Source organism: Ictidomys tridecemlineatus, chromosome 3, assembly GCF_052094955.1.
Source record: "Ictidomys tridecemlineatus isolate mIctTri1 chromosome 3, mIctTri1.hap1, whole genome shotgun sequence".
In the NCBI taxonomy this organism is placed as follows: Eukaryota; Metazoa; Chordata; class Mammalia; order Rodentia; family Sciuridae; genus Ictidomys; species Ictidomys tridecemlineatus.
The window spans coordinates 129,115,587-129,139,541 of NC_135479.1; the positions used below are offsets into that span (position 1 = coordinate 129,115,587).

Sequence of the window (23,955 nt, forward strand, 5' to 3'; positions counted from 1 at the left end):
TGTTGTCCAGCACAGGAACACACCAGTTTATCTGGCAAAGTAAAATTGGTATGTGCTGGGGTCTAAAAGAAGTTTCTCCTTTTGCAGCCCTACCGTCTGCTATTATCATGAGCTAAAACAGAAATGCTAGAGCTAAAAAACTGAGAGCTTAGGTCTCTGAAGGTGGTAATTTCTGCAGGAGACATTGTGACACAGTGCAGAGAGGTCACTTGCTGGTGGTGGACTTTGTGTAGGGTCAAAGTCAAGAAAGTTGACTAGGCCATACATGGTGGCTCACGCCTAATCCCAATAGCTTGGGAGGCTGAGGCAGGAGGATCAAGAGTTCAAAGCCAGCCTCAGCAATGGCGAAGCAACTCAGTGAGACCCTGTCTCTAAATAAAATACAAAATATGGCCGGGGATGTGATTCAGTGGTAGAGTGCCCCTGTGTTCAATTCCCAGAACCAAAAAAAAAAAGTTGAGTGGACTGGTGGAGTAAGGATGGGGCATGCTCAGGCCCAAATGTTAATTGTCTCAGGGTTTGGGACAGGAGCTGCAGAGCACAGATCCATGTCATAGACAGTGCTTAACTGGGGACTCCCTGCTACTGACTGAAGGAACCCACTGTGAGTGAGGCCAACAGTTCCTCCATCTGCCTGATTGCTTTTATTTTGTTTGTTTTGGTACTAGGAATTGAATCTAGGGCCTCACACATAGTAGGCAAGTACTCTACCACTAAGCTACAACCCCAGCTCATCTGCCTGGGGTGGGTTGCAGGGCATTCCCTGGTAAGATCTAGCATTTCTCAAAAGCAGTGTTAGGGTTTCACCGAAGGTCCTGGAGTTCTGTTCCCTGAAGTACAGAGAGGTGGGGCACTGATCTCACAGTTTCAAGACTCCTGGACATGTGGAAGGACCTTGTAGTGCACTCTATAGCTGACAGAGGCTCCTCCCACAGTGGTCTCTTGGTAATGGAATAATTAATGCTGAACACTCTTTGAGTTGCTAAAATTAGCTGAACAGACTGAATTGCATTTATTTTTAAAAACTTTCTGTACAGAATACAAAAATGGTTAATTAAATTTTAGCAAGTATAATAAAGTGTAAAATGTTCCCCATGACTCCCCTCTTAGAGATGATAATCTGTTACTAGTATAATGCATTCTCCCTGTTCCCGGGCATTGTCCGTGTAGGTAGATAGATACAGGTTGGAAGCACAGAGCTGAGACTTGATTCAGGCAATTCTTGGGTCATGCACTTGGTATGTGAGGATTTACTCAGACCTAGAGTGAGTGGGAGGGACTTCCTTCAGGCACCTGGGAAGTCTCCTGGGGAAGGCTGAGAAGGTGGGATGTTTGTGGCATTGCGTGGGGTAGCGCATCGCAGGAAGGTTCTTGGCATGCAGTTGGCCTGGCAGAGTTCAAGCTCCTGTGGTGCAGGAAGGCCTGCTTTTTCCCAGCCAAGGTGCAACAGAGCTGATGTGTCCCTTACGGTCAAAGAATCATGGACCTCCCAGGCTGGCTCTGGGATGGAAAGAGCACTGCCAGGTGCACAGTGTGACCTCAGGCAGGGTGCAGCATGGGGCACAGGGTGTTAATGGCTACAGGCAGGAATAGAGGTGCCCAGGGAAGGGGGGCTTAGGTTGGAAAGAATTATTCTAGCAGCTGTGCTTGGTGTTACCATATGGAGCTCACCCCACCCCCAACACCCTGTGCACAAACATGAGGGCTCTTGGCCAGCCAGCGCAGGGGAAGTGGTGGCAGCTAACTGTCCACATGAAGAAATGGAAGCACCCTCCAATCCCAGCTGGTCATGAAGAAACAGGGTTTGAGCCTGAGACTAGCATCATGGGTCCATGTCCCTGGATTCCAGAATGGCAATGGGAAGGACTGAAGTATAGCAGGGAGGCTAGTGGGTTCTGTGTGCCACCAACACCAGTGTCACTTGCAGCCCACAGCAAGAAGAGCTCAGCTTTTATAAGCCTCCAAGGGACACTAGAAGGAGCCACATTAAAGTCATTACTTGGAGATGGGACAATATATGTGAAGAGAGACTCATGTTTATAATTTAAAAAAATAAGAAATTGAAAGCGTGCATTTTTGCATTTTAGTAAAGTCAGATTGTACAGTTAAGCTGCTCGGCCCCCACAGAATGCCCAGCAGGCAGTCTCCTCCGCCCAGAAACATCGAACATGCAAACCAGTAAAGTCTAAAGCAGTAGAACCCTTTGTGTAAGCATATGGTTTGTTCTCCCTTTAAAATGACTGTCATCCAAGCATTGCCTTAGCTGGAGTGAGGGAGGGCCCTGCCTGCCAGAGCTAGCACCTCTGAGGGGACACTGGCAGGCAGCCTGAGCTGGAAATGGCCCTTCTGAGCCTGCTGTGATCTGAAACCAGTTCCACCGCAGGCCTTAACGTTAAGCAGACCAGAGCCACTGCTGAAGAGGAAGAAGAGCCACGGGAAATGCTCAAATTTCCTTACCAAAACTGTCCCAAGCTTGTGCCTCTATTTTTCAAGAAGGGATACAAGACCCCTTCAAGTGTTTGAAAGGCTGCTGTGCAAAGAAGAGACCCTGCTTGTTCCATGCAGCCACACTGGCTAGAATTTATGGAGACAGGAGAGCCTTTCAAAGATGGGAGCAGCTTTCCCTGCAGCAGTGATGAGCCTCCTGTCACTAAGTGTGCAGAGTAGGCCTGAGGGCAGGGGCCCCTGTAGAGATCATGTTCTAAGGTTCTTAATGATGTGAGGCAAATGCCACCAATTCCTGCTCAGTGTGTGCAGCTGTTCTGTTTAGTCATCCCTGTGTTAGGGGAAATTGAAACACAATAGGGGGCTATGCCTGTAGAAAACTACCGCAGGGTCATTGTTAGTCTTTAAATATTTCACTCACCCCAAGATGTTTTGTTGAAGCATGAAGGCCACCTTGGCTATAAAGAAATTATGTTTTTGACATCAAAACCCTGTGATTGGTACTATTTTCTTTTGGAAACCTCTTTTAGCTATTCAGCATCTCATGAATCACATGCAGGTGGGAACCTGAGTTCTGAAACATGGGCCATCAGAGAAAGACCCAAGGATATCACCTGGGATTACTATAGGTTATAAAATTAATAAAATTCTCATGCATCCTGGGAAAACCACCCAAAGTGGACATCACTGGCTCTGCCAAGAAGCTGCTGCGTCCATATTCCTCAGCCCCATGGACAGCTGAGTTCACAACTGAATTGGTTCTCAGGTTCCTCAAATTTAAAAACTGAAGAGTGGCCAAATGGCAATTAAAAACAGATGTGAAGCCTCCCACACACTTTGTGGGAGGACGAGGAGTTGGTGATGCTGCATCCATCTGCACCTGTGCTCCACACCAGGCCCTCAGCCCGGGCAGTCACACTCCTCTTGAAAGCAGAGGACAGAGCCAGGCTCCTTTCTCAGCAGTATTCCAGCAGCCATCGTTCCATGCTGACACAGTCACACGTTGAGAATTCGGGGAGCTGACGCCTGAAAGATGGCTGAGGGGTTAGGAGTGAACTTCTTCCTCACTTCAGGGACCTGAAAAATGAAATGTGGCCACATCAGTGGGCGTTTTTCTCAACTCCCTCCCACCCCTGGCTCCAGGAAAAGAATTCCTTGCATTGTCCAGAAGTTGGAACTACTACCTGAAGGTCAGAAGGGGACTGCTGCCAACTGTGAGCAGTGTCGCTGCAGCAGCAGGTTAGACACAGCCTGTGAACCTTCCTTTCTGCTCCCTGAAGCCTCTTTTGGGTGGGATCAGGAAACAATCCTCGTGTCCCTTCCATTTTCTCTTGCATTTTATATGGAGGCCCACATATTGGGTTGCTGGAGATGGAACCCAACACTTTACTCAGGCTAGGCAGGTGCTCCACACTGAGCAGCCCCCCAGGCCAGTGCCACATATTTGGAAGGAATGTCACTGGAACTTAGTAGTTGAGGTTAAGGTTGGGATTTAGGAGGCAGAGAGACCCCTGCTCACCAGAGAAGCCAGCACTGGAGGGGTACCCATCTGGCTAACGACAGTTACCTTAGTTTTCTGTTAGGAACAACTTCCTGGGCACTGCTCTCCCTGATCATAACATTTAAATCCACTAAAATCTCTCCTAATCCCCACACAGGAAGGAAGGCTTCTGTGGCCAGGGTCCCCGGAGCACCTGACCTGGAAGCTGGCCCCAGTGCCGCCGTCCCATCCGGAGGTGTGGGTTGTGATAACTCTGGCTGGTTTTGCTTTTGGGGGTCTTGAGGGTTTCACTCCAGTCCAAGCCTGAAATTCTTGTCTGGAACAGAGCATAGAATCATAGCCTTACACAGGCTCAGCCACTGGGCCACTCCCCTATGCTGCTTGGAATGTCAGGGCCTGTCCACTATTGGGATCCTGCTTTAGCCCCAGGTGGTCCTTTATCCCCCTTAGGTGGGCAGAACTAGCAGAGAAGGTAGGTACCCGAGACAGGCACCCACTCTGCCCTTCACCTCTGGGTGCTCCACTGGAAACCTGGGCTCATCCTGTTCCCTAAAAGTAGCAGCAGAAACTTATGCAGGTGAGTGACAGGCTCAGGGTAGAGCTCCATCAGCAGCTGGTGTGCACTGGGCCTTCAGCACTCTCTGTGTTTAGCCTCCAGGGCCCCTAAAATCCTCCTGCGGCTGCCCCTCCAACAGGCAGGCTACTTAGAGGGGTCTCACAGGCTGAGAGCCAGTGAAGGCCAGTCACCTCCTGCTCAGGTCAGTGGTGGCCTCTTATGTCCACAGGAAGTACCAGCCTGGACAATGCTCAACACAATGAAGGTCCTCCATATCTGGTTATGATTGAGAAAGAAAAGTAACACTCAGTATCCTGTGTACATAAGCTGTCTTTTCAGCTTATGCAAAGAATGATTCTGAATGACCTTAAACTAGATGGTCTGGCATTTGCACGGCTCTGAGCATTGAGGAGCCAATCCATGAGCCAGTGTGAGGCTGCAGGGAGGGCAGGGGTGGTCTCTGTGGACAAAGCCAGCTCCTTGGAGGGAAATGACAGTGCTGGCACAGCCCAGCTTCGTGTCCTGGGAGTGGGACTTCATCCTATCCCTCTGAGCAAAGGAGACCTTTTAATTCTGTCCATGTCCCTGCTAGATGGTGAGCTCAGGAAGGCCAAGGTCCCTTGTGTCTGTTGGGAGCACCTGGTCCAAGGACGTTCTGTAAGAAGAGTCCAGCTGGCCGGTACCAACCCCCTCGTGTGCCTGGGGCCACTCTTGCTCCACCCGTAGTCCTGGCTGGGCTTCAGGCCCTGAGTCAACAAAGGCGCCTTTTCTCCTAGGCAGTGGCACAGCTGGGGCAGGCAGGCTGGGCAGGGAGAGCAGTGTCTGTCGGTGGTCTGCACTCAGGGAGCCTTGGTGTGTCAGGAGGTAAGCTGAGCCAGGGCCTGTCAGTAATCTTTGCTTCTGAAGCTGCCAGGTTCTAAAGCCCAGCTGTCCAAACCATCTGCTGCCCTGTTTCTCCTAGGGAAGCAGGTCCACCCCTGGGTGTGTCCTTCTGTTCCCAACTGCCTCTTATGCTGAGCCTTGGGTCTGGCAACCTGAGTCCATTGCCCTGGGATGGCTACAGGGGTCTCAGAGAAGAAAGGGCTCAGAGGAGGAGCCCAGACAGAGAGGATAGAGAAACATCAGAGGGAATTAGGGGGACTGCCCAAGAGAAGAGGAAGACAAATGGATGGCTCTGACCAAGAGGATTAGTGAAAACTATAAGCCTAGCTGTGCCTACTGTGTACCAGGCCTGACTGTTTCTGGCGTGTTTCTGCATCAGCCACCTCTTGCAAGTCTCAGCTAGACCCTGGATCAAAGGCACTGAACAACCCAGAGAATTTTGAGGAAGAGGCTCTGAAAGGAGCTGGTTGGGTAGAGTCCCAGAATGGCTGGGGATCAGACCTCCTTGTTTGCCCACGTGACCAGGCAAACAAAGCAGGTCAGTCCTCACATGGAAATCAGCAGCCAGGCAAGTCAAGAGGTGGATACCAGCTCAACACTTCTGGGTTAGGAGTGACCACACATCTGCTGTGATACCTGTGGAATCACTGGATTTGTTCATTTTCTTTGTTTTCTAAATTTCTTTAGCAGTTTGCTTTTAGATGAGGTGCATCTTGCAAGATGGAAGGCAGGATGCAGTTGCTGGAGCCAGGTTCTAGAGCTGGAAGGTGGAACATTTCAGAGACCAGCTGGTGTGGTGCTGGGGGAGCCAAATTCAGTGGGGAGCAGGGGTCTGGGTCTGCTCTCACTGTTCCTACTCTCCATATGAGGGTCCAGGAGGCCTAGTTTATACAGCAGAAAATGGGAGTGCCACTGAGTCCCTGATCCCATTGTCAATTCTTTTCACTGCTGGCTTTGGGACACTGATTCAGAGGCGGTGGCCTAGACAAGTAATAATAACCTCTGGGGGTCACAAATTTGGTCTGAGGCAAGATAAACTGGTTTATTCTCTTTTCTGTCCTTCAGAGCTGTGTGACTATGCACCAGTCCTTCATCTGTGGAATGGGGACAGTGATAACTAAGGGCTTGGGGAGCTAATCCACAGGCAGTACAGAACTGTGGATTAGGGGGAAGAACTGCTTCAAATAGCCCAGACTTTGCTTGAACATCTCCAGTAAGGAACAGCTTACTGTCAGACAGTTCTGCTTATTGGAAAGGAACTCCTCCCCTGCGCTGGAACCCTCTCCCTGGCAGGCCCCCACTCCTTGTTCTTGTTTCTAGAGCCTCAACCATTCCAAGATGCTGCACCCTAGGGCCTCTCACCATTCTGGCCCTGCCAGCTAGCTCACCTCCCCATTGGCCAGTAGTCAGACCTGTGCAAGACCCAGCTATGGTCATGGTGTCTGACTTGCCATCAACAGGGGTACCTGAGTTTCAGCAGTTCAGCTTGAGCATGTGTCAGTGAGCACAAAACCCACCCTGCAACCACAGCCCCCATCAGATCCCTTGAACAGTGCACACCTATGAAGGAACCTGTTCTTAGACACGTTTAAGGTCTTGGGTTATCACTGCATGCAGGCTTCTGGGTATCCTGCCCCATGGCAATGCCATAATTAGCCAATCCCCCATATTAGGACTAAGGGGGCTGTTACTACTGGCAAAACGTTTCCATGTATTTTATACTCCCACCTCATCATCAGGAAACCTGAAGGGAAAATTCCTAAAGTATTGAAATAGCTGCACCATCAGAATAGTAGTGTTTCCAATAACCTCATAACCAGAGATACCCTAAATATTTAATAAGGGAGTAGGCAGATAATATTGGGATATATAGATGTAGAACCCATAGGATAATGCACTGCACATTTATTAAAATTCATGTTGTATAAGAACATCTAGTAACATGACCAGACTTACAAAGTAGGTGGGAAAATGTGTACAGTACAAATGGAACCATGAAGGAATGTGTCAGCTTCTATGCATTGAAATGCACATTAAGAATTAGAACCTCGGTTTGGGAAGGGGCTAATGGATTTTTTTCCCCTTTAGTAATTTCTGTCATTTCCAATTTTTCTTCTGTGAGCGAATGTGAATTATTTTTGTAGTAACAATGAAGTCCTAAGTTGTCCAGGGCAGGGAGACGGTAAGGACCTGTAGACTTGACCTCAGCGAAAGGGCAGTTTGGATGTTAAGGGACTCTGTGACCGCCCAATGCTCCCACAGAGGGCCCAGGGCAGAGGGAGCCAGACCAGTTGGCCTGTGTACACCCCCCGCTGTGGCGAGGCCCACCCGGTTGAAGTTAAAGGAAGCAGATTTCAACTCGGCGAAGGCTGGCCTTTCTGACCTGGCTGCTGGGGGCAGGGAGACGGCTGTGAGGGGGTGAGATTCTGGTCCATGGAAGTGATCATTCATTTTGGGTCTGGATAGGGAAGGGAGCAGCAAAGGTGGCATCTGCAGTGCCAGGGAACCAAGACGGTGACCTCTAGCCACCAGCTGCTGTCGAGGTCTTGTGGAATCCAGGAGCCGCCTCTCATCCCACCCACCCCCATCCTCCTGGCTCCGGGTGTTTCCTTCCACCACGGGGTGTGAATTTGGAGGGTGTCCCTACCCCAGCCCAATACCTGTACGACGTGGTCGCTGCTGCACCCGTGTCCGTATCGCCAATGGGCAGCACGTAGACCCCCCTGGCGCCGGGCGCCGAGGACTTGCTCCTGCGGCCGCCCGCCCCCGGACCGCGTCCCTGCGCCGCATCTCGGGTTCCCGCAGGCGCGGTCCACACACCAAAGTCGCGCTGGTACTGAGTGAGTGGCACGTCCCGGCCAGAGTCCCGGCCGCCGGCGGGGGTCGGGATCCTCCGCGAGGCTGTGCCTCCCAGGCCCGGGTCCTCGCTCTCGAGGTCCGAGTAGCCGTGCAGGGTCAGCGGCACCGCCACGTCGGAGCGGTCCAGCTGGTTCCAGCGCCGCGCCAAGCAGCACAGGCGGCTGATGCAGGGCCACGCCATGCCCGCCCAACCCCGGCCCCTGCCCGGGTCCCGGTCCAGGCGCTCCGCTCCTGGAGCTCCCAGCCGCGCCGCCCCCGCCCGGCGTCCCCGCCCCCGCAGCCCTCCCCAAGCTACCGCAGCGCCGCCCCCCGGCCTGGGGGTGGGTGTCCGCGAGTGAGAGGGCTCGGCGACAGCCCGGCGTGGCCTCCACCAGAGTGCGCTCGGTTGGATTGGGGCGCCGGCTAGGAGAGAGCGGCGACCAGAGAAAGACTGTACAGTCGCCAGGGGGCACCTGAAACCGCTTGCGGTCATTTACTTGTGTCCAACTTAATATTTCAAAATTGAATCCCAAGTTCCCCAAATAAATCCGATGAGCCGAGGTCGAGGGCGGGGATGGCTACCTCGCGGGTCAGCTGGGCAGTTAAATTGGCCAGGAGGGTCTCTATTCGGTCTTGTGGACCCGGATAGCTAGCTAAGGCACTCCCAGTACTTGTACAAGGCTGCACCACAGGGTCTAAATGGGCAGCGGGAGGGGCAGCAGTGAGGTCATGGTGGGGAACACGTGGGGGCGTGCTTCCCAGAAAGCACGTGTTAGAATCAGGCAGAGTCCCCAGCTTCTTTGCTTTTACTATGCTCATTCGCGACAGGGATACAAAACTTTGGCCAGTTATGCTCTATAGTTCCTTTCCCTACTGTGCATGCAAATTGTTTGAACATATAGCTAAATTGGGATAATTCTGCAGGGTAAAGGTCAATTTCAGGTAGGACAGTGTATCAGAACAACTCCTTGGACACATTCAAAGGCTGAGTATTTGATACATGCCTTCAGTATTCATTGCAGACCAAACACTGTCAAAACAGCATTGATGAGCTGGAGCTCCTTCTCCAGACTGTACTCGGAAGGTGTCCAGTCTGCACCTCCGAGATGACTGCAGTGCTGCACTGGCCAGAGTCTCATTGCCTCAAACACTGCCTTAGTTGGAAGTCACAGCACCATGACATTACATTGGCCAACTGAGCAGGCCAGACTGTGGCCCAGTAGACAACAGGAGCAGAGCCGTGGTACTGAGTTTACATTCACTACATCAGAGTTATCTAGAGGGCCAGGAGCTCAGCAGACCTGACACAAACAACTGAAGCTGCAGAAGCTCCCATAGCAGTGTGAGCAGAGAGAGGCAGGATGGCCAGGGTGCATTTGGAGGAACCCCACACTTTAGAGGCAGGCCCATGGCCCAGGCCCAGGGAGAGTATGGCCAAGGAGGTGTGGTCAAGGGTCAGCAAAGCCTTGATGAGGGGAAGCTAAATTCCCTAGTGGCCAAGAGGAGAGCTTGGGCAGGCTTCAGGGGGCTGGGCCTCCCATGGCCACTCATTCACAGGGAACAAGGTCCTCCATTGTTCAAAGGCTCCTAAGCTGAAGGACTTTATAGACAGGTAAGTGCTCCAGAGACTTCTCAACACTACTTCTCTGACACAGCAGAGACAGGAGAGAGGTCTTCACTGCCTCTTTTCCTGATTTGCCTTCAAATAGACAAAATTTTGTGTGAGCTCAGCCTCTCATCCCAACTACAGAAAATATCTTGTCTCATTTGTCATAGGGTTATTAGCAGATTCAGAAATGGCAGAGCAGTGCAGTCACCCTACCCTCCACCAGTCATTTCCTTACTGGCAAAATGAGGGCTGGGTTAAGACAATTCTAGAAGGGATGCTAGTTTACAATCCTCTGCCTACTGAAAATAACTGGGTACTTCACAGTGGAGCCAACCACGCTGGTGGAAGAGTTAAGAATTACCAAGTGGGCTGGGGATGTGGCTCAAGCGGTAGTGCGCTCGCCTGGTATGCATATGGCCCGAGTTTGATCCTCAGCACCACATACCAACAAAGATGTTGTGTCCGCCGAGAACTAAAAAATATTAAAAATTCTCTCTTGCTCTCTCTCCTTCCTCTCTCACTCTTTTAAGGCTACCAAAAAACTAAAACCTCTCCTGTAATGCTTTCAAGAAAAATCCTCAAATTGCATTTCCTCGATGTGATTCTCCACCATGAGGCAATGTGAACCCCACTGCAGTGAGGCCAAAATGACGACAGCAACTATTTCAGGAAGACGTTTCCATTAGAATGTACCTTTTCAAACATAAGATGCAGTTGGGCTCAGATTCAAGTCTGAATTTATCCAAGTCACTTCCTTTTACTCTTAATTTAGCTACAATTTTAACCTAGAAAGCAAAACCTAAAAATAGCTTTATGTATGTGCCTCTCACTGCCAGGAAACTCCACCTTTCTTGGGAACATTTAGAAAGTATCTGCAGCTGTTATTTCAGACTATGGCAAAGAGAAGATGCTCTTAACTTCTGTCAACCAAGGAAAGGGATGGGTCAGTCTGTGCTAAGCAGAGATGCCAGAAGGTCAAGGCCAAAACCAAGGCCATCAAGTTTCTTTCTATCATCCCTTTCAAGGGGCCCCCTGACCAGGTTCACTGGCCAAACAATGTCAAAACAAAGATGCCAGAGCAGCACTGATGCTCTCAAAGAGACCACACCTCCTGTTTACAAACTAGAGATATAAATCTTTATTTCACAACTTTGTCATAATTCACTTTCTAAGGAGACAAGTACTGGGGGACAGAGTTTAAAATGCTGGGGAGGCTAGCTGCTTGCTGAGTGTCTTCCAGGCAGGAGCACAGCTGTGGTCCCTCCAGGGCCAATGCACTCTTGGAGCTTCCAGGCAGCACAGATCAGATGCACCAGTAATGTCCAACCCCAGTTTTATTTAGAGCCACCTCCTTTTTTGGGACCATCAGTCCTCATTTCATGCCACATTTTCACTAGAGGCTCCCTGTTCTTCCAAATGAGTTCATGACCATAAGTAATATACCATCTGGAAAAGAGAAAAACCAGGTTTGACATTCCAATAATATGACACACACATTTAATCAAGCCAGCATTTTAAAAAATCAAATGCTACTGTGCTTCACTATGTAGCTAATGAAAATGGCTATTTGCTGTAGATAAATGGTTTAGCTTTAATATACAGAGCATAAAAAAGGTCATAGTAGTGTGGGGTGAATGCTCTGGAATGTGTTGAGTACTTCACACCCACTACTTTTTTTTTTTTTAAGAGAGAATTTTAATATTTATCTTTTAGTTTTTTTTTTTTTTTTAAAGAGAGAGAGAGAATTTCACTATTTTTTAGTTCTCGGCGGACACGACATCTTTGTTGGTATGTGGTGCTGAGGATCGAACCCGGGTCACACGCATGCCAGGCGAGCGCGCTACCGCTTGAGCCACATCCCCAGCCCTTTTTTTTTTTTTTTTTTTAAAGAGAGAGTGAGAGAGGAGAGAGAGAGAGAGAGAGAATTTTTTTTTTTAATATTTATTTTTTAGTTATTGGCGGACACAACATCTTTGTTGGTATGTGGTCCTGAGGATCGAACCCGGGCCGCACGCATGCCAGGCAAGCGCGCTACCGCTTGAGCCACATCCCCAGCCCCTCTTTTAGTTTTTTTTGTGGACACATCTTTGTATGTGGTGCTGAGGATCGAACCTGGGCCGCACACGTCAGGTGAGCGCGCTACCACTTGAGCCCCAGCCCCACACCCACTACTTCTGATTCACCTTTGCCCTGCAAGTTAAACACCATTTCTCATTATGGACTCAAACCAAGTCCAAGAAGAAAATAACTTGTCCAAAGTGCCAATAGCTTCTACACAGTCAACTGAGGTCTGACCCTAGGTCAGACTGACTAACTCCAGGCTCCTATTAAGAAATGGTGGAATTGCCTCATGATGGCACCTGTCACCCTTGGGAGTAGAGGAAGACTTCCTGGAGCACATGGGGCTGGGAATTAAGGAAAACTTTCATCTTGAACTCCTTTTGCTCCCCCAAACAGAGCAAAGTTCCCTGAGGCAGAGATCAGGTTTTGTTGAGATTCACATCTCCCAGATACTGTTTAGCTTATCAGAACAGCAATTTAATGTTTTTAACATTTTTTAAATGCCCTAAACTTTGTTTTTCAGAAGTGGGGACTGAACCCAGGGGCACACTACCATTGAGCTAATCCCCAGCCCTATTATCTGTGGGAGACCAACCTTGCAGGTGACCGAGTCAGACTCCCCGGCTGGGGCTACATGCTGAGGTGCTCAGAAACAGAAATGTGGCAGGGCTTTCCCCACCCTTCTTGGGTTCAAGGGATGGTGTCTCATGCATGGACGTGGCTTCCTACAGCCCCATGGGTGGAGCTATGCTTACCTGTTCCTTTGTAATATAACCCCTTGCCCTGATTAGGATAGAATGTTCCATGGAAGTGTCTTGTGTGTGTCCCCTTCTCTTACTGTGCCCTTGGATGTGGCCTACCCAGATGTCAGTAAACCTGCTGACAGTGGACATCATGAAGATAGACTCAGCCTCCTGAAACCTGACCCCTTGCCTCATTTGAATAGCTTCTCAATAAAAGGGGTCAGCACATGCTCTCGCTCTCTCTCTTCCTGCAGACCCTTAAGGTCAGAGGAGCCATCACAGCAACCCCAAAGAAAAAGGTATTTGTATCTCTTGTGTGGTTATTTTGTGCAGCCCAGTTAGCCCAGTTTTCCTGGAGTGACCCCTGAGCCTTTTAGTCATGAGAACAGAAACCTGGCAATTATTATTTTTTGGAGTACCAGGAATTGAACTCAGGGGCACTCAACCACTGAGTCACATCCCCAGCCCTATTTTTTACTTTATTTAGAAACAGGGTCTCACTGAGTTGCTTGGCACCTTACTATTGCTGAGGCTGGCTTTGAACTCACAATTCTCCTGTCTCAGTCTCCCTAGCTACTGAGATAACAGGCATGCATCAGTGTGCCCAGCATTTTTATTTTAATTTTTGTTTGAGATAGGGTCTCAGTTTGCTGGCCTCAAACTAGGAAGGCTCCTGCTTACCCTACCAAGTAGCCCACAACCAGCTCTGAACATTTTCTTCTTATAAAAGGCTTGATTTGTACCCGAATCTTAAAATATTCGCTAAATGTAGTTAAAACCTGATTTTATAGAATTACATTATTTTGTTAACATTAATTCTTTTTTAGTTGTAGATGGACACAACATCCCTACTTTGTTTATTCATTTTTATGTGGTACTGAGGATCGAACCCAAGTGCCTCCATGTACAAGGCAAGTGCTCTGCCACTGAGCCACAACCTCAGTCCCCAACATTAAATTTTTGAAAAATAATCTGTATATTTAAGAAAGAAAAAAGCATTTAAAAGGGAATGCATATTAATATGTATGTAACAAAATTCTTTTGTAATATAAAAATTTCTGGTGAATTCAGAACAAGAAAAAATGGACCACCCTAAAGTGCAATTTTAAAGATTCTTGCAAGAAACAAAAACCTTTTAGGGATTCTCCATTAAATCTTTCTGAGCCTGCTTATTTCAAGCAGAGTCAAATACTTTTAATCTTACAGGTACACTGTTCTGATTATACTCATAAAAACCAAATGTAACTAACTAGTCATTTGGATAAACTCAAATTAGAAAAATATTTAACTATTTTCTTTTTTGTGTTGAGGATTAAACCTAGGGCCTTGCACATTCTAAACATGTGCTCTACCACTGAGCTACACCCCCAGACCCCAGATCACTAAACCTTTCTTGCTGCAGCTGCGTAACAGTCTAGTAGTCTGAAACTCCATCTCTGCAATTATGAGCTGTGAATCTTTGGTCAAGTTACTTCCTCTATGTAAAGTGGAATAGCTCCCAGCACTTTTGAGTCTTAAATTAGCCCTTAGCTCATAGAATTCTACATGATTTAAAGTCACAGCTTATGCACACAACAACTATTCAATAAATTATTAGCTATTATTGCAATAGTACAATGTAAAGACTGTGAGAGCTGGTCAGGGACACAAAACCAAGGAAATGTGCAAGTGAATAGCAAAAAATCAGTGAAAAAAAAAAAGATTTTCACATTTCTAAATCCATTTCAAAGATGTTATGACTGAGATCTAGTAAGTGAAAATAAGCTGAAAGGATTATAAGAGAAAGGATTCCTCTGCCTTCCAGATCCTAGGATTTAAAATGCCTTTAATCCAATTATTTTCAGAATGGAAAAAGGCCATCTAATTATATTTTGGAAGAATAAAAACCTGCTGGAAAGACGACCCTTTACAGACATGTAAAAAGCACCAGGTAAATTTAGAGTTCATAAAATAGAATCCCTTTTCATGTTTTTTGTTTCTCATACTGTAATAGCAGGTCAGCTTCTACTATTTATATTTGTGCTGCTGTTAAAGCTAGAATTCACATATGCTATTCTTTAATCATCACTGAAAATTATAAATGGCATAATGGCATTTAGTTCCACCACCTACTTGGCAAAACTGCGTCACTTAGATTTTTCTAAAAAAAATTTTAAGAAGTTTCCATTGTCATGAAACAAAGCAAAAATGAAATAAGGGCAAAAGACAACTAACTTGCAAGAAAAGACAGGCCATTCAGGGATGGCATCATCAGACAACTGTGCTGAAGGGACTCCCAAAGTCAGATGGGCTCCAGGAGTCCAAAGGAAGTTTATTACATTTTAGGCAAAAAAGAAAAGCAAATAAACAAAAAATGCTAAAATACCATTGTTGAAACACAAATGGAAACACTTTCTGACCATATGCCAGGCGTACTAGATGTGGTGTGATGTGGCTGGAAAGCAAAGGAGATCTGGGTTTAAATTCTGCTCTGCTACTTCAGAGCTCTCTGTCCTAAGAAGACCACTTCTGTACTTCAGTTTCCCATTAGTAAAATGGGAATAATAGATGCCCTCTTCCTCGTCCATCGCTGCTGCCTCCTTCTTCTGCTGCTCCTGGAGCTGCTTGTGTGCTCATGAGGACCTGGTACCTCTTTTGTGAAGCAGCAGCTGAGGAGACTCTGGTGCTTGACATGGCCAACGAAAAGCCCAAGGAAGGAGTAAAGACTGAGAACAACGATCATATTAACTTGAAGGTGGCAGGGCAGGATGGTTCTGTGGTGCAGTTTAAGATTAAGACACCACTTAGTAACTAATGAAAGCATATTGTGAACGACAGAGTTTGTCGATGAAGCAGATCAGATTCCGATTTGAAGGGCAGCCAATTAATGAAACAGACACACTTGCACAGTTGGAAATGGAGGATGAAGATACAATTGATGCGTTCCAGCAGCAGACAGGAGGTGTCTACTAAAAAGGGAACCTGCTACTTTACTCCAGAACTCTGTTCTTACAGATCAAGAATACATTCTCAATTAGAAAACTGAAATTTGGTTCCACCACCTTCTGACCACTACAGTTTACTTTATTCTTTCATTTTCCCCTTCCCCATTCCTTTATTGTACATAAAGTAACTGGAGTATGTGCACAAGCATACTGCATTTTTTTTTTAAACTAAATGGCCAATGATATGTTTTGATTGTCAACAAATGGAGATGGGATGGGGAAAAATACTGGTTCTGTGAAAATATCCCCTTTCTCCATTAGTGGCATGCTCATTCAGCCCTTATCTTTATATTCCAGTAAGTTATTTTTCTCTCACTGTTTTAACAACAACAAAAAAAAAACCTGAACAACATAAAAATTCTTGCATACCTTGTTCAATTGGAGAATTTTAATGTTTAGTTTTCCCTTCAAGTCAAGCGTCTTGTTGTTTAAATAAACTTCTTGTTTATAAATAAATAAATAAAACAGGAATAATAAAGTACAATGTAAGGTGACTAGCTCAGTGCCTACATATGACGCAGTAAGTGTCCATGCTGGCTTGCTTCCTTTATGCAGACACACAACACTCCCCCTCCTCACAATCACTACAGGGGAAAAAAAAAAAAAGCTCTTCCAGCCCAGTGTCTGTGCAGCACTGGTGAGATGGCGCCCACAGAAGAGGGAGGAGGGCAAGAAAGCCCAAGAGTGGGAAATAGAAACATCAAAGACTTGGGGGCTGGGAGCAGTATGAGAGGGGCTGGGAATGACGACAGGTTAGGAAATGGAGTTGAGTTTAAGGGATCAATAAAAGCACACAGTCACTCTACAATGATCAAGGCAGGGGCAGGGCTGACATTCTCAAATCCCATCTCTCTTGGTGAAACTGGTTTAGACCAAAGCAAACCATGCTGAGGATCTCTCCCCTCCCAATAGTATCCTCCTGCCTGTATCACATAGCTCAGTTGCCTCACTCTGTCTTCCTCAGGGAGGACAGGGAAGCAACTGAGGAAGCAGTTTAGCATCAGCTACACTCAACTTACATGCCAAAGAGAGCTCCCCCAAGATGTGCTGCATGATCAAAAAATTTCCATCCCAGGATCATTCCAGCTGTATCCATGGCAATAATGGCTTTTAGGGCCTAAAAGATGGCAAGTGAGAACAGAAGTGATACACTTTGATTCCTCCAGCATTGACATTCCTAATTTAAGAGCAAGACTTCAGTCATTGTAAAAACATCACTAATGTCCTCAGAACTTCATCCAGGTACTTACATTCCCTGCTGTGAATGTGAACATTGGGAGGAAGATGATGGCGAGCCTCCCTTCTGGGATCTTAGTGCAGACAGCTGCCAACACACTCATGATCGCACCTGACTGCAAAAGAATGGAAAATGCTGGTTAGGAACAGAACTCTGCACACAACCTCTTGAACACAGTGTCTACATGTCTAAAGTAGCAAAACTTTTCCCAAAAGGCTTATATGCTTAGCTGTAGGTGAGCACAGAGCTTAAAAGCTTTCAGTTGCTAATGTGCACTGTACCAAGCAGAGAGGCTTCAGGTTTGTCACATACATAGTAATCACTGGGTAAAGCCTGAACTTTCATTACAGGTTACTAAGATGTATAAAAACCACTGTGTTAGCACTTAATGAACAGTGTTAAACATGCCATAAGCATCATTCATTAATGCCTAAAAAAGAACTTCTCAAACCTCTCTAAAAAGCTCGCCAAACCAAAGAAAATGATCATAACTCTGTCCAAAGAAACTCATATGTGGCTCACTCGGATCGGCGCAAAGGGAAGGTGGCGCAGAACAGAGGCTTTGCTTGCAGGTCACCAGACCAAGCTCTAGGCACAGCACAAGGTTACCCCAGCACGCCCCACCTCACCAAACACCCTATGTGGGTAACAGATGGAATCCATCTTGGAAAACCTTCCTCGAAATCTATCGGTGGGCGTGGCTACCAGCACAATTCTGTGGCTGATCAGGTACCCGGTTCCAACTCCCCCACCCCCAGCAGTGATAACTCAAAATTTTTCTCACAAACTTTTGCGGGGCGTAGCTATCAACACAGAATAGCAACTGTACAGGCACCTGGTTTCCAACTCAGAGACTAAGAGTAGGGAGGCTCCAGGTAGAAACTCAAACCCTATCACACCAGCTACCTCCACCACCCTGAACGCAGAGACTCAAGCTAGGAATAGACAACTCCATCTACTGGAAGAAAAGAAAACAGAGTCCTGAGACTTTTTTTTTCTTTCTTTTCTTTTCTAGCTCTTCTCATCCAATCTCCTCTTCCCTTCCCCCTCTGATCCTCACAACCTCAACTATGTGAATCCAAGAACTTTGCATGAAATTAGATTTTAAGAACTGAATCACCAGAATAATATAATACAGAGGAATTGCATAGGCCCTACCTCACCCACCCCTTTATTTTTTTCTTATTTTCTTTCTCCCTCTCTCTCTTTCCTTGTTATTTTTTCTCTTCTTTTTTCTTCCTCTCTCTATCCCACTTTCAACCTCCTATCTTTTACTGTTTATACATAGGGTAATTTTCTTTAATACAGATAAGGAGTTTGAAGTTATACATTCTTCCGTAAACTATCCCTGTCTATTCATTGGAGTTCTCCTCTAAAGTTGCTAAGTTGGAGTAATCCCCTACCCTCACTCCTTTCCCCCTTATAATGATGTCCTATGCCTGACCTTCAGGTTCTCTATATGCCACCAGAAATGGTATGCCTTTTATGAAACGAATGACTATATTCTAAATAATAATTGAAGGGGCTGGGGATGTGGCTCAAGCGGTGGCGCGCTCGCCTGGCATGCGTGCGGCCTGGGTTCGATCCCCAGCACCACATACAAACAAAGATGTTGTGTCCGCTGAAAACTAAAAAATAAATATTAAAAAAATTCTCTCTCTCTCTTTAAAAAATAAATAGATAAATAATAATTGAGGCCAACATCTGTAGACATAGAGTCTAACTATAAATGTAATAATAATGAAAACTTGCTCATAGATGATGTATTATTGATATTGGGAACTGTTAACATTGGTTTTCTCCACAAAAGAGAGATTTGGGAACTATATAAGTGCAATATAAATAGATAGGGGGAAAATATTAACAAAACAGTCACAAAGAGCTGGAAAGAAACGTGAGTAATATGAAAAGACAAGGAAACAAAGAACCACAAACAATCCAGGACAAGTCAACATTAGAAGAGGTAACATCTGCAGCAGAAGGAATGTCAGATAAAGATTTCAGGATATACATGGTTCAGATGATCTGGAATCTTAAGGAAGACATTAAATGCAGACAATAAAAATTCACTTTGACAATGAATTACATAAACAAATCCAAGAAGCAATAGATCAACTCTACAGGGACATAGAGGTTATAAAAAAAAACCAAACAGAAATCCTGGAAATGAAGAAAATTATAAACCAAATAAAAACTCAAATGAGTATCATCAGTAGAGTAGACCAATTAGAAGTCAGAACATCAGACAACAAAGACAAAATATATCATCTTGAAAAGGGCCTAAACAACTCAGAAAAGCTGATAAGAAACCATGAGCAGAACACTCAAGAAATCTGGGATACCATAAAAAGACCAAATTTAAGAGTTATTGGGATAGAGGAAGGTATAGAGGTCCAAACCAAAGGAATAAGCAATCTGTTCAATGAAATGATTTTAGAAAACGTTCCAGACATGAAGAATGAAACAGAAATCCAAATCCTAGAAGCCTACAGGACGCCAAATGTACAAAACCACAAGAGACCCATGCCAAGACACATTATAATGAAAATGTACAACATAGAGAACAAGGAGAGAATTTTAAAAGCTACAAGAGAAAGGAGGCAGATTACATTTAGGGGTAAACCAATTTGGTTAATGGCTGATTTTTCATCACAGATGCTGAAAGCTAGAAGATCCTGGAACAACTTATTTCAAACGCTGAAAGATAATGGGTTACAACCAAGAATCTTGTATCCAGCAAAACTAAGCTTCAGGTTTGACAATGAAATAAAAACCTTCCACAATAAACAAAAGTTAAAAGAATTTGCAGCTAAAAAACCGGCTCTGCAAAGCATCTTGGGCAAAACATTACATGAAAAGGAAATGAAAATCAACAGTGGGAAGTAGTACAGTAAGGAGAAAAACTAATCAAAAAGGAAAAACAAATCAAGTTATATAACAAAAATAAACAAACATGGCTGGAAGTACAAACCATATCTCAATAGTAACCCTAAATGTTAATGGCTTAAACTCACCAATCAAAAGACATAGACTAGTAGACTGGATTAAAAAAAAGATCCAACAATATGTGAACATATCAAGCTGGGCATGATGCACGCCTGTAATCCCAGTAATTTGGGAGGCCACAGCAGGAAGACTGAAAGTTCAAGGCCAGCCTCAGGAATTTAGGAAGATCCTAAGCAATTCAGTGAGAACCTGTCTCAAAATGAAAAATCAAAAGAGCTCAGTAACAAAGTGCTCTGAGTTCAGTCCCCAGTATCAAAGGAAAAAAAAAAAAAAAAGCAAGCCAGGTATGGTGGTGCACACCTGCAATCTCAGCAGCTCAGGGAAGCTGAGGCAGGAGGATCACAAATTCAAGGATAGCCTCAGCAACTTGGCAAGACCCTATCTCATAATTTCATTAAAAAAAAAAAAAGTAAAAAAGAAAAGGGCTGGGGATATGATTCAGTGGTTAAAAACCCTTGGGTTCAGTCCCCTCCTAAAAAAGTTCTCTAAACAAAAAGTAAAAACAATGAAACAGTAATATACCTTATATACAATAGATTTGTTTTTTCCCTTTGAATTTTCTAAATTATGTTTTAATATTTGAAGCAAAAATTCTAACAGTGATATTATTACTGTAGAAAAAATTTGAGGAGGTACAGAAATATAAGAAAGGTGGTAGGCTTCTCCACTTACCCTAATAAAATGACACTAGCACCAAATTGTGATAAAAGATGTATAATAAATAGAACAGCCAGAAAAAAAGTTGCAGAAAGCACTACAGATAAATCAAAATGAAATTATAAACAAATCTGTTCTAGTGACCATTTTACTTGTAATTTTGTAATGAATAAACAAAAGAATTCCACTGTGCACAGGTTAGGTCAATAGCAGTTAAATCAATGAAGTCATAGTGGGCAGATTATCATTTAGTGACCAAATTTAGCCTATGATAAACTTTATAAATTTCAAGTGAACAATTATTTTCTCTAACAAATATTTTAATAAATGTTGTTTCTTACAACAAATAACACATGTTCTGTGCTACCTTGAGATGAGGGTTACATTTCACAGAAAATAAACTTCTAAGGGGGCTGGGGATGTGGCTCAAGCGGTAGCGCGCTCGCCTGGCATGTGTGCGGCCTGGGTTCGATCCTCAGCACCACATACAAAGATGTTGTGTCCGCCAAAAAACTTACAAAATAAATATTAAGATTCTTTCTCTCTCTCTCTCTCTTTAAAAAAAAAAAAAAAAAAACTTCTAGGGCTGTGGTTGTGGCTCAGTGGTAGAGCATTTGCCTCAATATGTGTAAGGAACTGGGTTCAATTGTTAGCCATCTATATAAAAAATAACTTCTGAAAAGCAGAATATTGGAGATAAGCTTCAGGCCAATAACTAATAAGAAATTAATTTTGATGAGATTTAGAATATACACAGCTGACACCAAAACTAACCAGTATCCTTGACCCCTAGTAGCCAATATGGTAATTGACAAATATACTTTAATAGTCTTTAACAAAAGATTATGACTAAACCATTAAGACCAATATTTTATTTAAAAAAGAATTTTTATAGTTGTAAGTGGACAGCATGCCTTTATTTGCTTAGTGTATGTGTGTGTGTATATATATTTATTTTTTTTAATGCTGTGCTAAGGATCCAATCCAGTGCCTCACACATGCTAGGCAAGCATTCTGCCACTGAGCTATAGCCCCAGCCCAAGACCAATATTTTAAACACAATTGTCAATAGTATTTTCTTACTGATTTCTCATCAAGAATGCCATTATATCTCCATTGTACCTATTGACTTAACTTTTATTATCACCAAGGATGAATTAAAAGTATTTGGGGATAAATAATTTTATGGTTGCCATGGTTCTATAGGATTTTTTTTAAATGACATCTCTCCCCTCATACACCTACTTTTAAAAAGTTTATTATTTATTTATTTTTAAAAAATAGTGCTGAGGATCAAACCCAGTGCCTCTTAAGTGCTAGTCAAGCATTCTACCACTGAGCCACAACCCCAACCCCAGCTGTATAGGATTTTAATGAAGGAATAGGAACTATTTTTTGCACATTTCACCCTATATGCTCCTTACTGTGCTACAGACTCTAAACATATTTGCACTGCAAATCAGAAATAGCTGGTATTTTAAAAATTAAGCAAAAGAAAAATAACTGGTTTTATTCCCACTTTATGTGGAAAAACAGGCTCAGAGATGCTCAGTCATAAGTCCTGGAAATCACAGGTAAGCGGCAGAGCCAAGATTCCAACACACTCTACTTCCAAATACCACGCTGCTATAATCTACTAACTAGACTTCAGTTTCTTATTTATAAAACAAGAATAACAACTGTCTAAGGGCACATCAAAATGCCCTCCCAGATCCTGCTAGCTACTAAGTCTCTCCATCCTCAGAAACCACAAAGTCCTCAAAATTCTCATCCCTTTCAGTATTTATTAGATGTGATTATATTTTCTCCAAATAACTTAAAATCTGAGTCCACTTCTGATTCATTCTAGTAGTGATCTTCATTGTCTTCATATAACAAGATGCTTAGTTGCTGAGTAAGGTAGAGAATGATTAAAATTTATAAATTATACCAGAACCAAATTTTATACAAAAAAAACTTTCCATGAAGAAAAAAGGGTGGTGTTGAGTGCAGAGTTTAAGAAATAAAGCATGTAAATAATAAGATATAGACCTCTTAAGAAAATTAAATATACACAAAGTAGGGAATGATTATTTTACATAAGAATTTTTTCTCATAACTCTTTTTAAGAAAGAGTACCTTTAAATATGAAATCTTCTATTAGAATGCATTTAAATGCATTAATATTTATTTATTTATTCTTTGGTACCAGGAATTGAACTCAGATGTGCTTAACCACTAAGCCACATCCCCAGTCCTTTTATGTATTTTGAGACAGGGCTTCACTAAGTTGCTAAAGCTGGTTTTGCACTTGCAATCCTCCTGCATTAGCCTCCCAAGCCACTGGGATTATAGGCACTTACCACCACAGCTGGCTTTTAGAATTTAAATATACACAAAGTGAATGTGTAGTCTTTAAAAACACATCACATAAAAATTTCCATATGCCTAGAATTCTGCCATTGAACTCAAAAGAAAACATGTTTAAAAACAAAAAAAAAAAAAAAAAAAAACACCTTTTTTTAAGCATTAAGAATTAAGTTCCTGAGGGCAGGAACCATGATCATCTTGCTCACTGGCTCTATCTCTAGAATCTAGCATAATGCTCCGCAGTTTACCCAGTAAACACTCTAATACTGACTCAACCAGGAGGACATAGAACCCAGTTCAAATCTGTAATTAGTCAAAAATTCTCCAATGCCTGATGAGGCTCTCTGGTTTATGAGGATTGGATCCTCACTGTTCTGACAATATTCTTGCCATGTATACTATTCCATGAAGTATATGTAAATAACAAATGGTTAAAAGCTTTAACCTGAAACTTAAAATTTTAAAAATATTTAAGTTGTAAATTACATTTAGATCAACCAAAATTATTTTTCAATGTTGATTTCCTGGTTTTGATAATTGTTCTGTGGTTCTGTAGGATGTGGTTAATTAGGATGAAGAACATGTGAAAACTATATTAATTTTGCAACTTTAAGTATACATTTCAAAATTAATTTTAAAATTAGAAATTTTTAAATTAGAAATACTTACTGCACCAAGTGAAGGTCCATATCTTCCTGTGGCAACTTTACACATATAACTGACAAAGTTGGAAATAACACCTGAGAAATAAGTCATAGTTCAACAGTTTGAATAAGGTTTAAAAATGACTTCTATTTTTTATCTCTACCGTCCACAGATTAATAGTGTCAGGTTTGTACCTGTATCACTCCAAGGGTGCCAGCACAAATACTTAATCTGCCAATCATTTCAAACAGTTTTAGGGAAAGAAAAATCTGACCCACATCATGACTTGCCATTGACTTTACCTCTCAGTTACCATTTTCCTCATATATAATTTAAAGAAAAGGAGGCTAGTTCTCAAATTCACCATCTATCTCAGAACCCCCTGGGCAGACATGCTAAATCATAATCTCTGGTGGGACACTAAACTAAATGATCCATTAGG

At 44.0% G+C, this 23,955-nt stretch overlaps 2 protein-coding genes and 1 pseudogene across 6 annotated transcripts in view; 1 reads left to right on the top strand and 2 right to left on the bottom strand.

Moving 5' to 3' along the window:
* Nucleotides 1-973: 973 nt before the first annotated feature.
* On the bottom strand, nucleotides 974-8,504 carry Map6d1 (MAP6 domain containing 1). The gene is made up of 3 exons (XM_005331065.4): nucleotides 8,045-8,504; nucleotides 4,145-4,262; nucleotides 974-3,522 (listed from the first exon to the last, which is right to left on the bottom strand). Exons 1-3 carry the CDS (start codon nucleotides 8,422-8,424, stop codon nucleotides 3,442-3,444), a joined length of 579 nt encoding a protein of 192 aa, XP_005331122.1. The 5' UTR covers nucleotides 8,425-8,504; the 3' UTR covers nucleotides 974-3,441.
* Nucleotides 8,505-10,945: 2,441 nt separating this feature from the next.
* Nucleotides 10,946-23,955, bottom strand: part of Parl (presenilin associated rhomboid like) — a 47,366-nt gene continuing 34,356 nt past the window's right edge. For all 5 annotated transcript variants that reach the window (XM_013361060.4, XM_005331063.4, XM_078043787.1 and 2 more), the window contains 4 exons: nucleotides 23,538-23,608; nucleotides 16,870-16,971; nucleotides 16,639-16,736; nucleotides 10,946-11,277 (listed from right to left, as the gene is read on the bottom strand). In XM_013361060.4, coding sequence (XP_013216514.2) covers nucleotides 11,166-11,277; nucleotides 16,639-16,736; nucleotides 16,870-16,971; nucleotides 23,538-23,608 — 383 coding nt within the window. In that variant the 3' untranslated portion in view covers nucleotides 10,946-11,165. The remainder of the gene's footprint in view (nucleotides 11,278-16,638; nucleotides 16,737-16,869; nucleotides 16,972-23,537; nucleotides 23,609-23,955) is intronic.
* Nucleotides 14,695-16,034, top strand: LOC120884446 (small ubiquitin-related modifier 2 pseudogene; annotated as a pseudogene).